The sequence below is a fragment of the Chelonoidis abingdonii genome, chromosome 2 (genome assembly GCF_003597395.2).
Source record: "Chelonoidis abingdonii isolate Lonesome George chromosome 2, CheloAbing_2.0, whole genome shotgun sequence".
Taxonomy (NCBI): Eukaryota; Metazoa; Chordata; order Testudines; family Testudinidae; genus Chelonoidis; species Chelonoidis abingdonii.
This window is the reverse complement of record NC_133770.1, coordinates 52,995,674-53,021,740: the sequence shown is the minus strand read 5'-3', so window position 1 is coordinate 53,021,740 and position 26,067 is coordinate 52,995,674. Positions and strand designations below refer to the sequence as shown.

Here is a 26,067-nt window from a genome sequence, read left to right as displayed (position 1 = left end):
TATGTGATCAATTATTTTATTTGGGCAATTATCACTCTAAATTCATTACTAAAAATTGGTCAAAGGCACTTCAAAGAAGTTATTTAAAAATAAACTTTTGTTTATGGTGATCACTTAAAAACATGTAACTCACCAACCATTGTCTACCACAACTGAAACTATGTTCTTGTCTCAAATTCCAGATCATTCACTGATTTTAATGGAATAGACTGCTCAGCAGCAACATATGTCTTTCTTCAACTATTTTTCATACAAACAGCTGCAGTTCATTTAGCAGAGTATTTTAAACACAACACACAGTAAGATGAAGAGCTGCTACATCTGCTGGGGTTCACACAAATTTTTTCTGGCCACAGTAAAAATTGAAAAGGTTGGTTTCCTAGTCCTATACTAAGGTGACTATTCTCATCATGGTGTGTGCACGCCCAAATCATTAATATCAATGGTAAGTTAAGTTATCAAGATGCCACCTCTTTCTCCAGAGTATGTAAAGTAAAAGGGTGGCTCCTGGCTGTTTTGGGAGTAGTCTTAAAATGCAGTCACTAAAACTTTCTTTCACTTATGAAAGCATAACAGGGCTAGTAGCAACACGTGAAAAGATTAAACACTGCTTCGTTGGATGGACCTGGAGAAGCACTCTGAGAAAGAGGGTGGTGGGGGCGTGGGAAGGAATCAAAAGCGGAAGAAAAGTTGAGCAGACGGACAGACAAGGTATCAGGAGGGAGTGTACCCATTCATGCAGAAAAATACAGTGCAAATTGGTATACTGAATGAACAACAAAGAGTGAACAGATTTAAAGTTCAATTGAGTCACTCCTCTGAAAATGTAACATTCAGTACCAGCCCACAAGTAAGAGCTTCGGATAATTTGATAATATTGTTATGCCTCTGGAAACTAATGCATGTCTAATGAATGTTCTGAAAAACAAAGCAACTAAAATATTAAGAAACCTATTGAAAGAACAAAACCCACGTCTGACTCTCAGTATAAACCCCAGGGATTGTAGAAAATTTACTGCCAGGTAATTTTCTTAAAGAAATTTAGACTAGAATTACGATTGGATTGTTTCAAATCACTACATTGTGGCTATAGAAGTCTGTCAAACTTTTTAAAAATTAAAAATGAAGAGTAACAAGCACTGTGGCATAAGGCATCCTGTGTCCCTGCACTTCAAAGGCATATTCTAACAAAAGCAAATTCATCTATTAAGGAAGGATTCCTTGTAGTAGCTTGCCTGGGTGGCAGAAGTACTTATTTTACTATATGCTTGCTCTTGAAGTGATGACATGACACTGTAGAACACTATACAAGGAGGCTGCAATGTTGAAAGCCCCTCTGATAAACGCAATCATAAAAGTTTATTAGGTAGCCAAGTTTGGAAAGATATCTGGTAAAATGGCTACCAAAGTAAAAACCAAGTAAATAATCCCTACATACAATTCATTTTGTTTCCATAACGATACTGGAGTTTGACAGAAAAAACACAATACAGTTTTAGAAAAATTTACAAGTCAAGTCAATACTTCTTAATCAGTGATACTGAAAGGCAAAGCCTCCTGTTCTCCTTTCTGGGAATACGTGGTAGAGGGTAGAGACAGAAGCTGTCTCAGCCAGATACTAAACCAATGGTGGGCAAACATTTTGGGCCGAGGGACACATCTGGGTATGGAGATTGTATGGCAGGCCATGAATGCTCATGAAATTGAGGGTTGGGTTGCATGAGAGGGTGAGGGCTCTGGGGTGGGGCCAGAAATGAGGAGTTCAGGGTGTGGGAGGGAGCTCTGGACTGGGGTACGGGGTTGGGGTGTGGGGAGAGGGGTAGTGAGGCCTCCAGCTGTGGCTGCAGACTCTGGGGATAAGGAGTTTGGGGTACAGGAGGGTGCTCTGGGCCGGGACTAAGGGGCTCAGAGGGCACAAGGGGGATCAGGGCTACAGCAGGAGGCTGGGGTGCAGGAAGGAGTCAGGGGTGCAGTCTTTGGGCAGTGCTTACCTCAAGCAGCTCCCGGAAGTAGCAGCATCTCCCCCCCCCGCGAGCTCCTACATGGAGGCACGGCCAGGCGGCTCTGCACACTGCCCCATCCACAGGCACCGCCCCTGCAGCACCTAATGGCTACGGTTCCAGGCCAATGGGAGCTGCAGGGGTGGCCCGAGGCAAGGGCAGCATGTGGAGCCCCCTAGCTGCCCCTATGCGTAGGAGCCAGAGAGGGGACATGCCGCTGCTTCCGGGAGCCATGCAGAGACATGCATGTGTGGAGTGGGGCAAGCCCCAGACCCTGCTCCCCAACAGGAGCTCGAAGGCTGGATTAAAATGCCTGAAGTGCTGGATGTGGCTCCTGGGATGTAGTTTGCCCACCCCTGTACTAAATGCTTTCTGAAGTATCTTTGCTAACACTTTAGTGGAGAAGGGTATTTGCATTTCTCAGACACAGCCTACTCAATTCACTACAACATTGGCTGCCTACACCACAAGCTGAGAAGTTCCTTTTTTGTTACAGGACAATGGGTAACGCTGAAGAAGGGTGAGGGATTACAGATTTGCCATTCAGTAGGTCTTTTACATTGGCTGAGTATAGAGTATTTTAAACCAAAACCATCAACTTGTTAAATTTAGATTAAATGCCATCAGCTGTTATGAAAATGCTTTAGCCAAGAATCTGAACAATATATTAATCACTATAGCTGTCAGTGCTTTAACCTATTGATTTAACAATCTTATTGGCTGTATCTCACATCTGACCTAATGTTAGTCTAATGAGTGACTCTCACGTGGAAATATCTTGCTAAGCTTAATCACCTTCTACAGTTCAGCTGAAACACAAATGATAAATATTCTCCTCTGGACCAGCATCAGCATAATCTCTCATTAAAAGCACAGCTTTTCAATCATCTAAACAGGTTCAAACTTTAAAGAGTTCTATAGGTCAATTCACAGCACACATTAAAGCTCCTACCCATTCCAGCCTGTGCGTGAGGCAATCCTGTTAGTGAAAAATACTCATTATTTCATAGTTAAATCTAAATATTTCATAACTAAACAGTCACTATATGGTAACATCAGTGGTACTAGAGAATATAAATACATCCCATGTTCAGACACTGAAAAGTAGCAAACGTGGCTATGTTTACTTCACATTCAGGAGATACTGTGGTTATTTGTATTTCACAAGACAGAACAGAAGAAAATAGATAAGTCAGTCATGATGTTTGTTGGCAAATAATGTTTAGTGTCTGTCAAAGTCAGACATACTAATCCAGAGTCTCCCAAAATCTTCTAGCAACATCCTCAGGAGAACAGTGGTAACCATTTTAGTAAAGCCATTTACAACCAGTAATATGACCTCATCAAAACACTGGCTAAGGGAATTAAAGTTTTGGCCAAACTCACCAATACGATGAAGATGAAAACCAGCAAAAAAGCGATAAAGAGGCTTTGTGAAACTGAGGACCAAAGACAGCCAATGTGTCAAGCTAGGCAGAACATAAAAACTGGACTAATGATGTATATGCTATATTGATCATAAGAGCAAAAATCTATAGTTGGTGTAACCTCTGACTGCATTTTAATATATTGATAATCTGTGTCAGTCTCACAGATAACAAGTGGATCCTTTTTAATTAATTAGGCATAGAGCTACTCCCCACAGCCACACAGTGGATGAAGTAAATGCACTTTCTGAAACCACATAATATCGAACTTGCTTTGATCCCCTGGAGTGTGCAGCCCCGCCCCTCCGGAGCACTGCTTTACCGCGTTATATCCGAATTTGTGTTATATGGGGTCGCATTATATCGGAGTAGAGGTGTAGTACTTTTTTGGGTGTCAGATCACTTCCATAAACAAAGAATCCTCCTCCTCCCCCCCCAAAAAATCCTACGGTAAAGCCATGTGTAAATTAAATAGAAACAAAGTAATAGTAACACGTGTAGGTGAATCTGGAAATTACTGTACGCTAGTGCATGAACGCCTGGCTGTCTACAACAAGTATTTATTGTATGACTGTAGCGTTCTCACACAAACATTTTTTTGGCTTACAGAATGAATACAAAGGGAGGAAATTGCACTTGTAAGGGGTTTATTTCTATCATATGTACATTAAAAAGCTTTTGGATGAATTTTGTGCCCATTTAAGCAAGGAGTACACACCAAGAGGCATAGAGTGGGCAGGTATGCAAGTTTCCACACATCTTCAACATACTTCAAGATGTATAGCCTTGCTATTCCTGGGCTTTTCACCAATTAGAACAAGCCAACTGGGTGGTGGTTTTGTGGAACAGACAGTAGTATCTTAGGGGAAGTTTATGATGAGGCCAAGAGTAACAAGTTCATTTCATTCGAAAGTAAACCAACATTTCAACATTAAATAGGCAGAATATTACTAATTACATCAAATAATTTAAAGTCTGTTTTTAAGGCAGGAGTGGTTTTGAAGACTTATTTCTCTCTCTTTTCTGCCAAGTTACTTCATATCAAATTTCTCCAGTAATCATCACCATCTCAAAGTGATGGACTGATGTAGCCCAAGATTTCCTACATTAGTACTTACCCAAAATAATGGAAACTAGGGCAAAAAGAAAAATAATGACTAGAAAATACTGTATAATTGTACTTGAACCTCACCACCATCCATTTGTTTTAATACAATAATATAAACATGAAGAATTTGTAACAAAGCCACCTCAACAGATTTCACAGATCACGTAAAAGCTTTAGGGCCTGATTCTGCAGTCTTAACATGGGAAAAGTCACACTATCCCCACGAATAAGAACTGCACAATGAAACCTGTAGTTTGCAGTCAAAGAGGAAGACCCTCAACATAGAACTTTTAAAATTCAAAAGAATTACTACAGTACTAGCAATTCCAGAGTCCAGTATGAGCTAGATGTAGCTGCTTTTCACTCCATGATACTTCTTTCAGTGCACTGTTCCACATCTTATTATTGAGAAGTCTGATTCAGTTTCAGGAGCTTTCTGCATCATTTTCCACTGCTTTGCTTTTGATTTGCTCTTCTAGATTCTTGAGTGAGTCAGGATTGTACCTGTATAGGTAACCATATGGTCGGAGATGATAAATCAAGTATTCCAACTGATACATAGTTGTGGAATCAACATAGTGGAATGAAATTGCCAGATCAGAGCAGCATTCAGGACCCTAAAAATGGGGCGGGGTGAAAGAAAAAAAAAAACAGACTCAGCGGACATTTCAAAATGTGCTTAAAATGTTAAAAATAATTCTCTCTAAAGTGTAAAATAATACATATTTGGCTTCACTTTATCATACAAATTCACCTTTATCAATAATTCACACATTTCAAAGCCTAAATTTGGCAGGAATAGAGTATTCAGACCCTGGTGACACTATTTTGCTTGATCATCATCTCCAAATGGAAATTAACATCTTTCAGGAATGCTTGATGTGCTTTAGATAGTTTCTGTGACAACATGATGAAAAACATGTCTGGCGTACAAGAGAGCAAACCAGTTGTGCAGTAACTGATCTGTGTGGACTCTGTTTCCCAGAATCTTCACCCATGTTTCTCCTCATCCACTTCTCCTTACCTTCAGTTTTCCTCACCTATTCTCCAGGACACCTTCAGCTTGGTTTCCCATGTTTCTAATTCAATTGCAAGTCTCCCTCCTTGCCAGAAACAGCCGAAACAGCTAAAGGACATTGTTTAAAGACCTGGTGCTAGCAAGATACTCTGATAGATTTCTGCTTGGACACAAATAGTGAGCAACAATGGATAACCCTTCATATTTCTTAAATCTCTCATTTTCCCACCACACTGTTTAAACTAAAGCTGCTCAATTTTTTCCCCCCAAATTTGCAATTTCAATCACATTTTCAAAATTTTGAAGAAAAGAAGTGGGTTGTCGTTTCTACAAATTACATCCTACATTTTGACCAGCCTTAATTCAAACTAATCAAACTCTCACTGGGAAGACTGTGCACACACAAAAAAGAGATACGAAAAACATGACAAATTTAAAAAAAAGAATCAAAGCTAGTTAATGAGGCCCTTGTCATGGTATAATTCCCAAATCTGAATCTTAGCGTCCAAAATATGGGTACCAGCATAAATCCTCTAAGCTTAATTACCAGCTTAGATCCTGTAGTGCTGCCACCAATCAGGACTTAGGGTAGAGCCCCTGATAAGCTCTGGTCTCCCCAAAACCTTCCCTGGAGACCCCCAAGACCCAGATTCCCTGTGTCTCACAACAAAGGGGAATAAACCATTCCCTTCCCACTCTGTCCTTTCTCCCACAAATTCCCTGGTGAGTGCAGACTCCCTTCCCTGGAGTCTTATACAAGATAACCAAAAGATCAATTAGATTCTAAAAAAGAGGAAAACTTTAATAAAAGAAGGAAAAACATAAAAATTGTCTCTGTAATCAAGATGAAATATTTACAGGTCTTTTAGCTTATAAAAAATGGATAAACAGCCTTATCCAGAAAAAATACAATTTAAAATATTTCCAGCAAACTACACATTTGCACATAAAGAAAACCAAATAAAAAGACTATACTGTCTTTCTACCTTTGTACTTACAAATTGGAAACAGAAGATTAGAGAGCCTGTAGAGACGTTGGTCACCCTCAGAGCCTAGAGAGCACAAAGCAAAAACCCAAAACTACAAACAAAGGCTTCCCTCCACCGAGATTTGAAAGTATCTTGTCTCCTGATTGGTCCCCTGGTCAGGTGTTTGGTTCCCTGTTTGTTAACCCTTTACAGGTAAGAGAGACATTAACCCTTAACTATCTGTTTATGACAGCCCTAATGTGAGGAAATGACTATCCTTAAACTCAGCATGGGAGCTGAGTATGTGAGCATACTGTAATGGTTACAGAGGCCAAATGAAAGGAAGTAGAAACAAAGTCCGCCTCCCACCATGGTTAAATGTCAGGGTTCTAGAGTTTGAAAGAAACAGATATTCTTCAAACAATGGAAAACCAGTTAAAGCAGAAGGTAAATTGCAGCATGTAAAACATAAGAGGGAATATGAAGAACATGTCAAAATATTCACTCCATATAGAGATTTACAGAAATAAAAGTATAGAATCTATTGACACCTTTCAATCCAAAGCACTTTTCAGGCAGCTTTCACTCACTTGCAACTGAAACACTAATAGTTTAGGCCAGTTCTACAAATCATTCACCAGCAGAACTCCAACTGATTTTGATAGGGCAATGTGCAAAGTGCATGAAAGACTGGGTCCTTTAACAATAATTGAGGGAGCATTTAAAGCAAACAAAATAAAATTACCAAGACTAGTTTTTAACCAGAGGTTTGATGAGTGTGGTTCTGGCCTAGTTCTGCTTAGCACCCCAGTTCAGCTTAGCAACAACACAGCAAGGCCTACTGGTTAATTTACTGGCTGGGGTAGACAGGCCAGCACAGACGTCTGTGTGACCTTGCTAGATAAGAAAATGCTTGTAGAGGCTGGGGGAAAAAAAATGCTTACAGACACTTTTTAAAGTAACGTGTTCTTTTTTGTACTAAGCATAAAGTTATCAAGAAGTAACAGTTGTTCTTTGTTTTGTATGCTGGGAACAAATGCTGGGAAGGTACAGTGATGACGCGACGTAAGTGATGATGCAACGGAATAACTAATAAAGAGCAGTTTGAATTTGTGAAGGGGGGGCTGGATCTGTATGGAGCGAGATGGGCAGTTCTCTGTGGTATGGCATGCTACAATAAAGAACTTGATAGTGGGATTCTTGCTGGTCGTTGCCTGTCTCTTTGCGGTCGGACAACGAAACCTGAGCTGTCTGGGATAAGAGATCCCCGACAGGTTCAAGCCTAATAAAATTTAGCACTTAGTGATTTAGGGAGAGATTTTCAATAACACAGGAGGGAGTTAGATGTCCTCTCCCTTCTGTGTCTGTGAGAAGTCTCCCCTTATACAATAGTTTAAAATGCTGCATAAACACACAACTAATTAGTCCTGCTCCCCCTCAGGAGGTGTGGATAGTATTGCCCCCAATTCTACAAAATGGAGAAATGAAGGCAGAAAAACACAGAAATTTGCCCAAGATCTAGTGAGAATCAGTGGCAAGGCTAATATTAAACCTCAGAACCAATCACATGGTCATTCCGACAGATCACACCACACCTTTAATTACAAATGCTAACCAGTTCTTTAAAAAAAATACTATTAGGAGTTTCACTGTTTTATTGTTAAAATATTGATAGTCAGGACCCAGGTTTTATACATAATTCCAAAATAGCACCTCCAAAGTGCCTTCAGATAACATGCTATGTTTACTGGCTCAATGCTGCTAAAGCAGCAAGAGTGCTACTTATTAAATCACCAGCACCACTTCCTACAGCATCTACATGTTCCTTGGAAGTTTATCCAAACCCATCCCCATTTAGCTAGTAAGATATGAGGTAACAACTTGATGTGGTATGGCTGCTGGCCATATCTCTGATATACAAACCAAATCTAATGCATTACACAGATTACATATTACATGAAACAAGGCTTTTGAAAATACTTGCACTTCTCACCTATAAAAAAAAACAAGTTTTACAACTTCGCAGCTCTGCTCATTAGTAGGGTTCCATGTCTGTCATGGATTCCGTGACTTCCAGCACTTCTGTGACTTCTGCAGTGGCCAGCGTGGCTGACCCCAGGTCTGCCCAAGCAACTGGCCCCAGGCCCGGCTCCAGGCAGTTGCTCAGCAGCCACACTGGCTGCTGATGGAGAGGCCCAGGGTCAGCTGCACTGACTGCTGCTTTGACAGCCCCTGGCAGCTTGCCCCAGGGCCGCTGCTCAGGCGTTCCCAAGGGCGGCGGGAGCAGCCACAGTTGGTGGCTCCTGGCAGCGGCCCTACCCCAGTGGGCCCTCCCCCAACAGTTGTTGCCACAGGCCCACATGGCTCCCCACACTCACCCCCAAGATTAAATCATGAGTATGTTTATTAAAAAGTCACGGACAGGTCACGGACTATAAACAAAAAATCACGGCCCATGATCTGTCCGTGACTTTTACTAAAAATACCCATGATTAAATCGTAACCTTACTCATTAGAAATGAATACACGAGTAATCACAAAGCTGAAGGTAACAGATCTAGTTTCTACACCCAGATGAGACATTCAGCAGGAGGACTGGCAAAGGCTGTAGAACTATTTTGGTAGATATCAGTGGATGCTCCTTTAATTGCAGTTTCATGCATGAAATTCTCTTCCAGATTTATCAAGAGAAAAAAAGGATATTAACTTACAACAGAGGTTTTTGACTCCTAGGGGTCCACAGACTATATCTAAGATTTGCAAAGGGGTCCACACCTCCACTGAAAATTTTTAGAGATTCACAAATGAAAAAAAAAGGTTGAAAACCCCTGAATTACGTCTATAAAGATATTTCCCTCACCTTCAATACTAAGTTACTTGAGATTTGAATAAAAATATGCAGATACAGAAAAACTAAAGATGACCAAAACAGGAACAAACACTCACATTAAAAAAAGTTAACTTTTACATGCCAAGCAACTTGCTTCCACAATTTCCACTGTGAGACCATTCCATTGACCTGAATGTAATTATATGTACGGATTTTATATATTTCACTATTGAGACTCGTTGCAAGTATGTCTTCTGAATATTGTTTTTTAAACACAATTCTTATACACACAATTTGGACCTATACACAGCAGTTAGACATATTCAAAACCAGTTTAGGGGGCAACTGTGTTTAAACAATTCCACAGGTCCTTCTTAATCAAGGATGGGGACTAAATGAGCTGAGGCTACAGTACTGTACTGAGCTTTGAACAACATATCCACCATCTCTTTTTGAAATATTTGCTTCTGGGAATAAGACAGGACAATGCAAGTTCCAGTATCATTTTTGCATCTCATCTTTATCATCTGTATGTTACTGTCCTATCATAATGCTCTAAATGTGCTATCAAGATAGCCTCTTAAAAATGGGACAGAAGATTCCTTCCATTTACTAAATGGCACATTTTATCACTTCATTATCAAAACCATGCTACATCTGAACACAACAAGAATGGTTTTTGGTGGTGTTACGAGACAGGTGGGATTTCAAAAGTATTCAGTTTTGGCCTAATTCTGCTACCAAATGAAATGGGAGTTTCACCACTGACTTCAAAAAGAACAGTTTCAAAAGCACCCAGTGTTAGTGTAATTCCCACTCCATTTACAGATAAATGTACCACTGCTGTTAGATTTACAAATCTAACTAGTTTTAAGACGGAACTTGTTAAGTTTATGAACAGGATTATATGATGGGTTGCCTGTGATAGCATGGCACTAGACTCAGTGACAGGAGGTCCTTTTCAGTCCTATGTTCCTTACCTTTAGATTGCTAATAAGGCTCTTGCAGAAATTATACACAAACCAGATTTTCTGAGATACGAGTACCTTCAGCTCTCATTACTTTCAAGAACTATAGCTCTCATTGACTAGAATGAGAGATATGGGTCTCCATTTCTCTGTAAATCAGATCGACAATAAGGACCTCACATTCAGTTTTAAATTTGTAATTGATTTTTTTTTGTTAAAATCAAATTCTACCATTTAAAAAGAGGTGCTAAAAAGTTAAATTCCACCACTTGCACTCACTGCAAACTTCTCATGTTCCCCTCAACTTTGACAGGCAAGTAGTATCCTCTAAAATAACAAAAGGAAATTCTTTGTAGAGATTCTCAAACTAGCATGGACTACACCTTAAATTTTCTCATGGACCACATATTCCCTCCCATTCATGACTGCATAATAACCCAGTTGCAATTACAGTAATTGTTGACATGGAAAGGTAACATTAGGAACAATATGTATTTTAGCTGCCTTTTGATGTGATTTAGCAACAGGAAACAAGAAGCAGCCAACATCCTATGATAAACCAGTTCTTCATACAGCACAAGGGTTAGATAGAAGAGACCTACTGGAGCATCCAGTCCATCTTTCACAACATTAGAACAATAAAAATAAATTTCAGATTAACTTATTCTCATGGTACATTAGGCACTTGCTTTCAAGTTTTAATTTATAAATGGAATATATAATGATTCCACCCTGAAATCTGTTTCAGATACCCACAGCAAAATCATTTTGTTTTCCCAGAACATTTTAATAATGGACAAATAGCCTATAATTACTGTATATATAAAAATATGAAGTACATTACTGAAGTTATCTAATGAACACAGCCTTTCTAAAAAAACCTTACCTCTATCGGAGGATAATAATTATAATTCCAGTACCAAAATGTTCTAGGTAGATATCCTCTGATTAAGTGATGTTCTGGCACAAAGGGATGAAAAGTTTCTTTACCACTTGTGTCCCTTGAATCTCCAGCTTCTACATTAATATTCTCCATGCATTTTCCGAGTGCTAGGTCTTCAATAGAAGAGCTATGAGAACATTTGTTGGTTTTAAATGCATTAACAAATCTCCTTAGAGCTTCTTTGCTCAGTACATATCCTGCTCCTCCACTCATGTAGCCTTGTTTTACATAAGGCTTAAACCTTCTTCCAAAGTATATTGGTTGTTCAGGATTGTATTTTGAAAGAAGCCATCTCAAGTTGTCCAGTATAACATATGTGTCATCATCTGCTTTCATAAACCAATCAGCATCGTCAAAATAATGATCATGTACATACTGGAAGGCTTTGATAGTTTTCCAGTACAGCTGGTCCCTGCCTTCTTTGGTTTCTAGTCCCACAGTTGGAAAGTCTTTATTCTCCTCAGAGCTCATAAATAGTATTTTATTGCAACGCTGGGCCCAAGTCGCCTTAACATGCTTGGCTTTTTTCTCTAGGTTCTGAGGCCCAGTCATCACCCAACAAAGTATTTTCACCTTCTGATACAGTCCTTCTGCAATATTTTTGTTCTCATCTAAAGGGGGGCGGGGAGGGAAGAGAAATTCCATGATATGTTAGCGTGTTTGCTAAGTAGTAACACACATGGAAAAATACCATACAAAAGATTCAGCAATGCTTAAGAAAAAATAAGTTTAGTCAGTCATTAATAAAGTGCAGAGAGATGAATGGGAAGAAGTCCAGTATAGATACGCATCAGATGAGGCTTCTGTTTTGGACAACTTTTTTCTGTCATATTTAATACAAGACAAGCCATGTACAGCTCATTTTACGTTACCTGAAATTTGGTGACCAACATTTGTCTTCGTATTTAATTCGGTCAGCAAGACCAAAGTTAAATTCAGGAATGAAAACATCTTAATTATTTTCAAATACTTATTCCTACTTAGTTTTACAAGAGAAGTAAAAGCAATACTATTAAGATCTTCTCACAAAAAAAACCAAAACACGGTTTTACAAAACCTTACATGAATTTTAAAAAATTCAATTCAATTTTATTTAAAAGAATTCTCTGGTAGACTTACGAAGCTAATGAAAACTTTTTTAAAAATTGACTAAATATAAAATTTGAAGCCAGTCAATTTTTTTTTAAAACAGTACATGCTAAGTACAAAAATATTAATGGTGAAGAGCAAATTAGATTTTTTAAATGTTTAGTTTTAATACTTAAAATGTTGTTAATTACAAACTTATTTTAAAACAAATGTCACCAACTACTGAAGCCGGTTTTCAAGTTAAAAGCAGCAAGTAAGCCAGAAAAGGCAACTTGTCACCAGAAACCAAATTAAATCTTTATTTACAGAAAGGAGACAAGAAATAGGTTCTGCAATACTGTGATAAAAATCGTCATTGCTGTATCTCAAATACTCTTCATTTCCAGATACACTGACAACCTAATCAAAGAAAAGTCTATACCTATTTAAAGTTTAAATAGGTTTAAGTTTTAAAAACTCATGCACTAATTCTGCGATTGGACCCAAGTAGATGCACCCCTGTGCCTACCTAGGCATGGTCTACACTACAATTAGTTCAACTCAAGCCAGCTTACGTTGACCTAACTATAAGTGTCTACACTAAAATTGTGCTCCCACTGACATAACTGCCCCCTATGCTGACTTAATAACTCTACCTTCACGAGAGGCATAAAATCAATGTAATTAGGTCAATGCAGCATCAGGGTAGACACAGTGTTGCTTTCATCAACTGTTACTAGCTTTCAGAGGCCATCCCACAATGACTCAGGCTAACAGTACAATTGGTACAAGATCTCCTGTTGAGGACACGCAACACTGGCACAAGGAGCTTAATGTGGACATGCAAAATCAATTTAATTACTGCAGCAGCTGTATGCTGATGTAACTTAGGCTGACATAATTTTGTAGTGCAGACATGCCCACAGTGTCCTCACTGCCTTCAAAAAACTACATTTAAGTCAATGAGATTCTTTTCAGGTCCAGATCAGATTGCAGGATGGGGACCTAAAATGTCTGTTTACCTTTATACAAGATCAGGCCAATTTTCCTTACAATAATTTACTATAATAGTGTGCACATTTCAGAGAACAAACAGGTTTGTACGTGTTTTGCAGTTTAAATATATTTAGTTTTAAGTTCCTCATTAGTAGCCTAGCTCTGCAAACCCTAACATAAGTAAGTAGCTTACTCACCTAAGTAGTCCTCTTGCAGACAAGATCTGGGCCCTAAATTTTACAGTTAATCAGTCCGACAAAATCTATCCATTGTAAGGAAAAAAAATGGAATTGCAAATAAATATGGTTATTCGTTCTGAGTGTCTGAGAACAAAATTAAAATACAGCAGAATTAATTTGTTTCTGAATGAATATGGCTTTGGATTGCTGATTATCCTTTTCACCACCAATTGGCTGGTATGTATTTTTTGGTTATGAGATTACATCATTTAATTCCCCCATGAAACTCAGACCACCAGCCTCACTCCATTATATAAGTTGCCAGTGTTAAAATGAAACTGAGGGGGGAAGAGGGAGGGAACAACCTCCCCTTGAAGATCTAGTGGGTAGAGCAAAGGGCTGAAAGCTTGAAATCTTTAGCTCTATTTTCTTTTCTGTCCCAGATCTGTATAACCTTGAGCAAGTCATTTAACTTTTCTATGCATCGGTTTTAATACCTGAAAAATAGGTATTTATCTGCCTCATAGAGTTGAGGGGGTTTAGTTAATGTTTGTGAAGGACTCTGAACTTATACATAACTTTTCATTCAAGAATCAAGTATTATATAATGATGTTATATACTACATGCTTCAGACAACCAACGTCTATAGCATTTTTCCCCTTCCAAAATGTAAACCGCTTGACAGATCAGGATTAAAGAATAGTGGGCTACTTTTAAAGTTTCACTTTTATTTGAAAAGTTTAACACAAATTATAGATGCTCGTCAATTAGCTTAAGTAAAACTAAAAAGCAATCTAGCTGCCCATGAAGTACTGCGATTGTGTCAAATGAGCGGAAAAAAATATTTGATGTAATTTACCACTTACGAAGCTCCAGGAGCTAACATTTAAACTGCTAACTCCATTTCCAAGTCTGGATGCAACAGTTGGCAAGTATTGTGCTCTCTGAAAAATCACTCTTATTAGAAAATGCAAGTTAATAAAGAAAAAGAACAATCATTCAATACCTTAGGAGGGGAAATCTACTTTCTTTTATAGTGTGTGTGTGGATATGCAATAAGAAAAACTATTGTATAAATACCTAGCAATGAAGAAAAAAAAATGTCAAATTGGAACAATATTCCCTCTCCTTTTACATTGTTCAAAATATAAAAATACCTTGATGCTGCCCAGCATCAGCATTGAAGTTCATTTGTCCTTCCAGCTGATCATTTCCAGTTTCTTCTGAGTGTTCACCATGGGGATCATTGTGAAGAACATCAGGTTGGATCTCAACCTGTTTTTCCAACACTATGCTAAATAGCATGTAACATGTGAAAAATCCTATTGTTGATCCAAATGTGAAGGTTAGAAGATTCAGCAAAGATTTAGAAGAGGCCATTTCCTGAAGGCAATGTGCTGTCAAGAAAGAAAGAAACATTAAGTTTTTCTAAGCTAAGTAAGGGACATATAGGGGAGTGTGAAAAAGAAGTCAAGTGACAAACTCAGAGCCTGACTCTAGAACCCTCATTCATACCGAACTTCCACTACTCGAACTGGAGTCTTGGGTGGCTAAGAGCAGCAAGATTAGAACCAATATTTATTCCTTTGTATATAAAGGAATACAGAAGAAGAAGCATTTTATATACCATATAAACATAGAAGAGGACACTTGAAAGACAAAAAAAGTAGTTTGTGTAGAGACATGCATCTCCTTTTATTTATATTTTTCCCCAACTGCTCCTAACAAGTATGCATATTACAAGAGTTAAGGACACAAACAGTAATAATAAGTCGTCAAACAGATAGGAAAAAAAAAAATTTAAAAATACACCCAATCCCAGAATGAACTAGATCTTATTTCTGCATTTTTCTATCAATGTCTTCTCCCCCCTCAGCCCCTCTGAGAAACAGATAGATGTGGAATGTCCTGAAAGTCACCAAATCCAGGGTCTGATGGGACAATTAAAAGTAAATTCTAAAGTCAAGGAACTCGCCCTCAGAAAACCCTGCTTTCTGCTTCCTCATATTTTAAATAGAGGGTTGTTAGCTTGGGCATCTGAGGGCTTGGCTACACTTGAGAGTTACAGCGCTGGTGGTGGCTTTACAGTGCTGTAACTTACTCCCCGTCCACACTGGCAAGGCACATATAGCGCTGTATCTCCCTGGCTACAGTGCTGGTTGTACTCCACTTCAAGGAGAGGAATAAAGAGAACATCGCTGCTCTGGTGCCAGTGTAAACAGTGATTAATCTTACTAGGCTGTAACTGACCTCCAGAACCTTCCCATAATGCTTTTAAGTAAAGATAACACTCTTTATTTTATTGTGATGCCTCTCTTTGTTTTGTTGTGAACTTCAGAGCTGCTTATCTAAAAAACAAACACAGCTAATGTTTGCTTGAGCAGAGGCAGGCAGGGGGATGAATGTCCACAGCTAGTGTTTGCTTGAGGAGAGAAGTGGCCTGGGGGGGAGGGGGGGAGAATCCGTTTTGGAGTAGCTGCTTATCTGGTCTGTGAGGAAACAAAGGCAGCTATTTGCATTTAGTGAATGGAGGGGGGGGACAGAAGGGGTCGGAACTTGCAAGGCAGGGAGCTGACACAGTGTCAGCTCCAAAAATCCACTCATTCTCTCTCCCCTATGCTCCCTGTCACACTCCACCTCACCGCCCTCTACTGAAAAGCAAGTTGCAGCCACTTGAACGCTGGGATAGCTGCCCATAATGCACCATTCCCAACACCGCTGCAAATGTTGCAAATGTGGCCACACTGCAGCGCTGGTAGCTGTCAGTGTGGCCACACTGCAGCTCTTTCCTTACACAGCTGTAAGAAGACAGCTGTAACTCCCAGCACTGTACAGCTGCAAGTGTAGTCAAACCCTGAGACAGTATGCACAGGGAGAGAGGCAATCTCTCAAACAGCCAGTGAACCACAAAATGAGTTTTTACAAGACAAAACCAACACCTTAAAGCTTCTGCTGAAATTCAGCTAGTGTGCTTAATTCTTTGCAGGATTAACTTGAATATCAATTTCTTGATGAAAGGAGCTTTTAAAGTCTAAAAAAACCATTGGGTTTTAGAAATTCTAAAAGCAAGCAACAGAGATGATTTTTATTCACAAACAGTTGTAACACCACATGCAGTAATTCCCATTAAAATTAGTGCATGGGATTTAGATACAATCAACGGGAGATTAAACCTCAATATGTTCTAGAGTAGAAGTCCTTGTACATACACGTAAGTGTAGAATTTCAGTGTAAAATATTGTTTGAGTATTTTTCTGCTTTTTGAGATCTGTAAAAGCACCCTGAAAGATTTCATTACTCCTTTCCTCCAAACTTGAAGCCTCCACCCACTCACAACCCATTTCTTAGAAATATATGGTTTTCTGATTTTGCTAGATGCTTGAGAATTTCTTGGAGGATCCAAATGTGCAAGTCAATCTTAACAGCCCTTAATTCACAGTCTAATCTTTAGATAAGATTTTTCTCCCAAATGCGAGTTCTAGGTATTAAAAAACTCAAACACACACAATGGAGGGGGAACAGGGGACACAGAGTGACTAGCATGAGGAAGGGATTGCAGGGAATACCTGAAACAGGCAAGATAGAAAGGTGATATACAGAGAGCTTGTGATGGGGTATGGAGGAATGCAAGAAGCCCCTGTTGCGTGCAATAAGTGTAGTGTACAGAACAACAATGTATGGAACCCCCTAGTTTTTTAAAGAAGTTAACCTTAGATTTGACTTCACTTCAACCTAAGGAAAATTTTAAATGTGTTATACTCTCAGCGCAATCTGTAAGGATGAGCAACTCACTTCCAAGCAAACGTAGAACTCTGTACAGCAAATGCATGGCATCAGGCAATTCCCCAGCAAAGGTGGTTCTATGTCACATTTTTTACGTTACAGTAAAGTGGCATTTAAAATGATTGTTCTGTAGACCAAATGTATTGCAGACAATAGAAGGGCTATAATTACTCTTTGTACACTACCGATTAGAAAAGCAGAATGGTTCCTGAAGTCAAGTCCTGACCTGATCCTGCAAAAACTGTCACACAACTATTATTGTTATTATTTGCATTACTAGTGCCTGGGTGTCTAGTTATGGACCATGACCCCACTGCAATTTGCTCTGTTTGTACAGCACACAAAGACCCTGCCTGACCCAGAGAGCTTACAATCGGAGTAGTTCCATTGACATCACTGGGTTTACTCATGGGTGCAAAGTTAGGCCTGTGTGCAACTCTTGGAAGGACGGGGATCTATGTGAGCCATTTACTATGATCTTGTACAAGCAACTTCAACTCCTTGTACCTTGGTTGACTAGATGGGAAAACAGTTCTAAAAAAAATAAAAATGTCACTAAACATCATATTCTACACCAGAGCTAAATTTTTTGTAAGAACTAACTGTACACAAAAGCCTGCCATTTTGCTAATAAAAGAGCTATGTGAAGAAATTAATGTTAGAATTCAGACAAATTAACATAAAAGATATATTAGAAAAAGCTAATAAAATATTTCTTCTGTGAATGCAAAACTATAAATTATTAGTCATACCGGATGGCACTATTTCCCAGCTTCCAGAAATAGCAATTTATGCCACTTATAGTATATGGAATGATAGAAAACAAATAATGTTTTATATTTTTGTTTTCTATTGGGTTCCTGCCAAACTAATTAGACAGCTACTTGAAGTATCGCAAACTTCAAGACTGTATTGGTAATTAACTGCTGGGAAAGAATTGAAACTGAAAACAAAAATGGATTAGCAGTGTACAATTTGAGATGAAACAGAAAAAAAAAAAGGCATTCCATTAAGCTTATAATTGCAATGAGGACCTGTGAGTTGGGGATTTCCTAACTGTTAATGATTATCTGGAACATTAACTCCAACTCACCACAGCAGTCATTAATCCCTAGAAAATATTCTATGCCTCCACCATTACAGCTTTAATACTTATTTATTGTTTCAGATCATGAAACAAGCATTTTAAATTATTAAAATTCCTATATATACACACACTAAACTATGCTGAAATTACTCCAAATTGCAACATATTACTATATTTTAAATAAAGTGATTATGGAGCCTTATGCACAAACTACAGCAGGAGTTCCCCAACTGAGGGCCACACTGATCATTCTGCAGAAGTTTGACAGCTGCACCAAATTTGTGTATCATAGGGCTGACTGCAGCTGCTCTCATCTGTAATATGGAAAAATATGATGTCAAGATTATAGGTCCCAACATATGATGCTTTACTGTGATTAAGGCAACCTCACTTGGATCAAGGTGGAGTACAATACTGGGAACTATTTTTACTATCACATCTCCACTTTAAATATCAGGGTGGTACAAGCCACATTACAGTACCATCTATGACCTAAAGCTGTGAAAAGATAATGACTTGATTTATAGTGCTACTATTATAATCTGATCTGTTATTAATCTCAACATAGAAGGCAAGAGGAGTTGAGCTAAATGCCCTCTAATAATCAAATTTACACGATTTACACAAAAACTATCACACTGCAACTGTTCATTGTATTAAAATATTTGCTATAGTGCAGGGGTAGGCAACCTGCGGCACGCAAGCTGATTTTCAGTGGCACTCACACTGCCCAGGTCCAGGCCACTGATCCAGGGGGCTTTGCATTTTAAATTTAATTTTAAATGAAGCTTCTTAAACATTTTAAAAACCTTATTTACTTTATATACAACAATTGTTTAGTTATATATCATAGACTTATAGAAAGAGACCTTCTAAAAACGTTAAAATGTATTACCGGCACACAAAACTTAAATTAGAGTGAATAAATGAAGACTCAGCACACCACTTCTGAATGGTTGCCAACCCCTGCTATAGTGCTTCTTTCTGGATGGCCACCATCTGCTACCAGAGAGAGCCTCAAAACTGGCAAGACAGACAATGAGTGTGCCAGGATAAAGTGCGGCCTCCAACACTTGGGAATTAAAAAAAGTTCATACTCATATGGAACAACTGCTGGACTTCACCTCTTTCACACACACTTCACCTCTTTCACACCTAATATTAGTTGCCTCTTTACCATGCAATTTATGTGTTCTGTTTTAACAATCATCGTTAATTTTACTTGCTGGAGCATTATATCATTTCAGAATGATTTTTTGTAATTTTAAGCTATTTTAGTATTAAGTTACAGTCAAATATTTAAGTTGAATATTAACAACTCTATGTTTGGGCATCAGTAAGTGCCTTAAAAGAAAAATGTCATACAATACATTTTCTGTTTCTTAATGTTTCCATTATGTGTGTTCCTGAAAAATATCAATCATGTCTGGAAACCACTAGTGTTCATTTTGGCAGCATTCCAGAAAAGTAAAAGTATTGGGGGGGGGGGCGAGTATTGGGACAGCATTTTTGAAAAATTCAGCATTGGAGACCCCCTACTTGATATACAATTTAAAATATCCTCCCAACCATTTAAATAGTTTGTTGTATATTGATTATGATGACACTAAACAGTCTTAGAAAAATTGATGTATATGAGACTGTTTATGCATATATATAGGCTATGTTTTGGAATTTATTTTTATGCAATACTAAGATTTGAAGTGAGTGAAAAAATGTTTTTACTTGCCAGAAAAACAAAAGGAAGAAGTGTTTTTTAAAACACTTTTTTTGCATTACATTACAGTATCTAACCAGAGAAGATCAAATTATATAAAGAAAAGAAAGATCAGCTCTCAGATACTTAATAACCAGCCCTCACACCCATATTCTTTATTTAATTACTTCTCTGAAAAATGATTTATTCAGATAGCCATTAAGAAGTAGAGCCGAGCCAAGACAAGTGCAGAATCTGTGGAGTAGCAGAAGTCTCCAGTTTGCACTCAGTAGTGCTACCTTGTTCTTCTTTAAACCAGATAAGAATTAAAGGGTTGATAAACTACAGTGGCCTAAGGCCATATTCAATTTTGTACCTCATTACAACTTTAGGAACATTCCTGCAAACGCTTATACTACATAACTTTACTCATGCAAGCAGTCCCATGCAAGTCAATAGGACTGACTGCCTCCTTAGTGTTTTAAAAGTGTCACAGTTTAAAGGAAGGCTGTCACCTTAAATTTGGTCCAAAATTTAAGTTGTGTAAAGATGAGCTTTTATAAAACCTCCAATCCATAAAAATTTACAGAATTTATTCAAATTGTGGAAAAATATTTTTAAAAACAGAGGCATTCTCCTGCCTTGTTTGAAACCCAAACGCAGCACTATGGTGATACACAGCATGGCTGCCACCCTGTAACGTATTCTATACAGCCATACCCATCAGTAGAACTCTGTGAAGGTTTTGGACTCTGCCCATGCAAAACATGATTGAGGCCTGTAAGCAAAGTAGAAGATAATTAACTGACTTCCCTTCTCTGAACTGAAAGAAATATAAGAACTAAATGAAGAATATAAAAAGTCACAAGTAATCTGGATTTTTAAAATTGTCATTTATGCTTGTGGCTATTTCCTTTGTATTATTTTGTGTATTTTTAATTATGGTATAGGTACCTAGAGCCTAGATATTTTATAAATGCATAGATATATTTTATTTTTACTTACATTTATAAAAAATAAAATTAAAGTGTTACTAGCAACAGTTAAAAGACTGTCCATTTAATTAAATGGAAACATATCACATACACAACTACGTTCTCTCTAGGGTTACACTACATGAGGTAGAATTAGTTAAAATAAAACACCACCACCCAACAACCACCTAAGATAAATACTCCTTAAGAGTTGCATACTTCAGAATGAAATTGATCAATACTGCCATGTTGCTAATACCAAAGCAATGACAAACAGAATGATTTCAGTTTAAAGTAAAGATTTGATAAAACAGTTAGGTTTTGTATTAACAAAAATCTGATTATTTTGAGAAACTACAGAACTGTATACGTAGAAGTATAATATATTAAAATTAAAAACTACACATCAAAACAAACAATTCCACCTTGTGTGTTCAATCATTAATAGGGTCCTATCAAATTCACCACTATGAAAAACTCATCACGGACTGCGAAACCTGGTCTTTTGTGTGCTTTCCCCCTATACTATACAGATTTCAAGGGGGAGACCAGTGTTTCTCAAATTGGGGGTCCTGACCCACAAGGGAGTTGTGGGGGAGGTGCTCATAGATGTGGAATAAAGTACAAGATTTCGCAAACCAGAGTTAGTCAAATGCACAAATAGTCACTCAGTGAATGCCACCAAAACTACTCCTTCACAACAGACAGGTGACCAAATCAGGTCAGGAAAAGTGAAGACTTGTGGGAGAGTATATAGCATAATGGAAAAGACGTATAATCACTTCTGTGAAGCATGACTTCTCCCCCTTTTAATGGTTAAATGGTATCTGCATGAGAAGTGTCATCTAGCACATTATGCATAAGGTTCTAAGCCTGGCTTTGCCACTGCATGGCGGGACAGTTGAGCAGATTCAACATCTGAACCTATTTTCCCCATCTGAAAAGGTTATGATTTATTCTCTCTCATGGGAATGTCATAAGGTATAATAAATGTTTGAGTTACCTTTAAGAATAAAATACGGATTAAGTTCTTAAAGCCACCCAGTGCAGCAGAGCACCCTCCTAAACCCTGTAGCCCCTGCCAGAGCCCTCACACATCTGCCCCAGCCCTGATCCCCTTCCTGCACCCTGAACTTCATTTCTGGCCTCACCCTACCCCCAATTTCATGAGCATTCATGGCTGCCATACAATTTCCACCACCTAATGTGATCCTCAAGGCCAAAAAGTCTGCCCACCCCTGTACTAATACCTATTCACACCTTCAAAATTGTGTACATGCTAGTGGAGAGTAGGGTGAGTCCCCACTGGAAATTATGGCCTCTTAATTATTCTTAAAATACGCAAAGATGATTCTTAATGTTTTTCTCCCAACAGTTTAGTTTTTGACTTCATTCTCTCCTGGAATTTCTAAAACCATGCTCTTCTGGCAGAGCAGCAGTCATGAGAAATTTGACAAATCAGATGTTTTTTTAAAAAGGTAGGTTTTTTTGCACAGGGAGGGAATGTAGAAGGGAGAGGCAAAAGTCAGGCTTATACAAAGAAAGACAAAACTGGATGGTCAAATATAAAAGGGAACATTTTGATTTGGTGTTTTAAAGCTCCAAAATTCAAATAGTAGTTGTAATATAAACATTTCAGAACAAGAGTATAGAAAAAGCATAGCCTTAATTGTCAAATTCTAGTTTTCTTTGCCACTCTACCCTTTGTAAAGAATATTAGCCTCATGTATTTTTCCACCCTCTCATATGATGGCTGTAATTAAAGCTACCAACTTTAGTCTACACGTTTTAAATTATGGGGAAGATGATTATATTCTGTGAATAGGAGTCTCTGAATGTTATGTTAGCGTATGAAGAAAGATTAAAATCTTTAGTAATGCTGATTTTTGTAACTTAAATTTTTCAGTTTGGTATTAGAATAATAAAGGTTTGACCACTTTTTGCAAGGTAGTTCTACTAATGAAAGACTAGTTTCGAAATACCACCACTGCTCATAAAACTGTAATATGATGTAGGCATCAAGACAAATAGGGGTCTGCTGTAGAAAAATTTGTGAAGGGGTGGTGGTAACTGTACCATAATGGGAAATCACAATGAAGCATACACCATAAAATATTTTGCTTCAACTGGTTTCTGTATATGCAGTGTATAAGGAGATCTGTTAAACCTTCTGTGGGTCATAATAGGACTAATCCTACAACTGTTCAGTGGCATTCTTAGAACTGATCCATTAATTATATTAAAAGAAGGTATAAGATCCATTTCTTCAGAAGGCTTCATCTTCCCTGATCATATCAAGGGCCCCCAATACAAGCTTTGGAATACAGCCTTAAAAACCAAGGCTAAAGAATGTGTATTGCATCAAGACAAATATGACAGTTTCTCCTTGCCTGTAAACTTCCAGAACAGGAAGGTCCATCATTCCAGTTATTTCCTGGGTGTGAGGGAGCCCTCAGAAGTGCACTGGAATGCTCTGCAAAGTAGGAAAGTGCCAAAAATTGCTAGAAGATTCTTCCAGTGAGAGTTGAGGTATGTGACATGCTAAGTATTATAAACATGTAATAGCAGACACCATTAAACAAAAACAACAACTTGCCACCTTTAACATTTTTAAAGTGCTAAGTAGTCCTGCAGCTTTCTACTCTACATCGGACACGCAGGAACCTGAAAGCGTCCTATTCTCAGCTGCTCCTTTTTGACAAGGGCTACTGCCTTGTCCCTCTATATCTGGTAGTGAGAGGAACAGCAGGACATCAGAAGACACTGCAGGAGCTTTCTATTTAAACAAGCCTTTTTTCCATGACAAGGTGGGTGCATGGATGGATATTTTTTGTGACTGATCTATATAGAAAATGTTTATTTTAATGAAGGACTATAGAGTTCCATCAGCTTCCATAGCAACAAGGCCACTGAGGTGTTGTCCACTATAGAGCATAGTGAGAACTCAATTTTCCTAGGGATCCAACCCCTTGCAAACTTTACTTTTGTTTCACAGATGCACTCAAGTTGTAAAACTACATTTAGAAGAGCCCAGTAGAAATTTTGGTACACAAATTACATTGGCATAGTTTATGCAAAACTGCAAGTGCATTCATTTTTATTGAACATGGCAGAAGTTTTCAGAAATAAGCAGAGAGGGACTGGGAGCTAGTGGTAGTTGAAAACCATTTGTGCTTTTTTGTAAAAAAGGGAAGCATGAGAGAAGGGGGTCAGTTTATGAGCAGGTGTAGAGAGGGAGAGGTGGGATGCAGGCCTTCCCCCCAACAGAGGGAGCAAGAAGAGGCAGCAGAGCCAGAAGGGAAGGTGAGGGGCCAGAATCTCTCTGCTTCTGGCCAAGCTGCTCTCCCCCCAGCCTGCTGGAGCAGTTCCAGCCAGGCTAGAGCCATCCTCCCCCAATAAGGTGGGAAGGGATAGAAAGGGGAGAATGTGGGGGTCTGTCATGGGTTACTTCTGTGACCCCCACCAGTTGCTGTCCTAGCCTTACCTCNGGGGGGGGGGGGGGTTGCAGTATTGCTTCCCATACTTCTGCACAGCCTTCAGAACTGGGCAGCTGGAGAGTGGTAGCTGTTGGCTAGTAGCCCAGCTCTGAAGGCAGCACCCCGCCAGCAGAGTGCTGAAGTAAGGATGGTACTACCATACCATGCCACCCTTACTTCTGCACTACTGCCTTCGGAACTGGGTGGCTGGAGAGCGGTGGCTACTGACTGAGGGCCAAGCTCTGCAGGCAGAAAGGGTGGCAATACCATACCATACCATGCCATCCTTTCTTCTGCGCTGCTGCTGGCGGCAGCGTTGCCTTCAGAGCTGGGCTCCTGGCCAGCATCTGCCCCTCTCCAGCTGTGTAACTCTGAAGGAAGTGTTGCTGCCAGCAGCAGCACAGAAGTAAGGGCAGCAGTACTGCAACCCCCCTACAATAAGCTTGTAACCACCTCACAAGTCTTTTTGGGTCAGGACCCCCACAATTACATCATCATTAAATTACAGGTTTAAATAGCTGAAATCATGAAATTTATTACTTTGAAAATCCCCACTGTGAAACTGACCAAAATGGACCATGAATCTGGTAGGGCCCTACTCATTAACCCACACAATTTGTTCATCTGCAATGGGTCTCATTAGTGTGAATCAATGAGTTTTAACGGATAATGAAGAAAAATTTACCTAAAAATAGTCTGATAAATTTTCTTTCTACCTCCTGCTATCTCAACAAAAATACATTCATAGCTGACATAAATATAAAGAATCAGAAGCAAGTAATTTTGAAACATTTTAAAACTGCTTTCAAAACCTAAAACTATGGAATAAAAAGCTTATAGCCACCGATAACATTATCCCATTTTTTAGAAGAAAAATCTTAGTAGAAACCTCTCTTCCACCGGCCAAAAATCTGGCACCCTTCTCTTGGCAATTAATTCACCTCCCAATAAATGCTAATGCTGTTTCATTGAACCTGACCAATACTGAGGGCTGGGACTCCCAGCCAGGAGTGAGACTCTGCCGGCTCCAGGGGGATACACTTCGCCCGCCCTCCTCGCACAGGCGCTGAGAAGCGAAGACGGGAAACTGCCTCTCGCTCGCCGGAGAGGGGCGAGCCAGGCACCTGCTGGCTCCCAGGGGTCTGCCCGCGCCATGCCCGGCCCCTAGCCGGTGCCTGGGTTACAGACACGGTCTGAGCCTCCGCCGCCTCAGCCAGCCCCCGTCCGCCACTGACGGGGGCCTCCCCGGGCTCTGCCCCGACAGACCGACCGACCGACCGACCGCCCCGCCCCGCCCCGCCCCGCCCCGGCTAAGCCGATACCGACCCCGGAACGGCTCCCCTCTTACCGGCTCGGCCCTGCGCACCCAGGGCGGGTCCCGGCTCTCAGGCGCCCATTAGCTGGAAGGCGGGGCGGGGAAGCAGTCCGCGGAGCCGCTGCCTTCAGGCCCCGGCACCATCGCACCGGCTCAGCGCGCACTGAGCGCGCCGAGGCCTCGCCGCTCCTCACGTCACCGCCGCGCGGCTGGAGGGGCGGCTCCAGCCT

General features: G+C 39.5%; 1 protein-coding gene across 2 annotated transcripts; it reads right to left on the bottom strand.

Moving 5' to 3' along the window:
- C1GALT1 (core 1 synthase, glycoprotein-N-acetylgalactosamine 3-beta-galactosyltransferase 1) lies at positions 1–26,067 on the bottom strand. Of its 2 annotated transcripts, XM_032778380.2 has the most exons (5): positions 25,871–26,029; positions 14,664–14,903; positions 11,206–11,873; positions 9,233–9,301; positions 5,066–5,152 (listed from the first exon to the last, which is right to left on the bottom strand). In XM_032778380.2, exons 2-4 carry the CDS (start codon positions 14,884–14,886, stop codon positions 9,272–9,274), a joined length of 921 nt encoding a protein of 306 aa, XP_032634271.1. In that variant the 5' UTR covers positions 14,887–14,903; positions 25,871–26,029; the 3' UTR covers positions 5,066–5,152; positions 9,233–9,271. The 2 variants fall into 2 exon arrangements, with proteins under 2 accessions (XP_032634270.1, XP_032634271.1); XM_032778379.2 differs by lacking the exon at positions 9,233–9,301 and having other exon boundaries at positions 1–5,152; positions 25,871–26,067.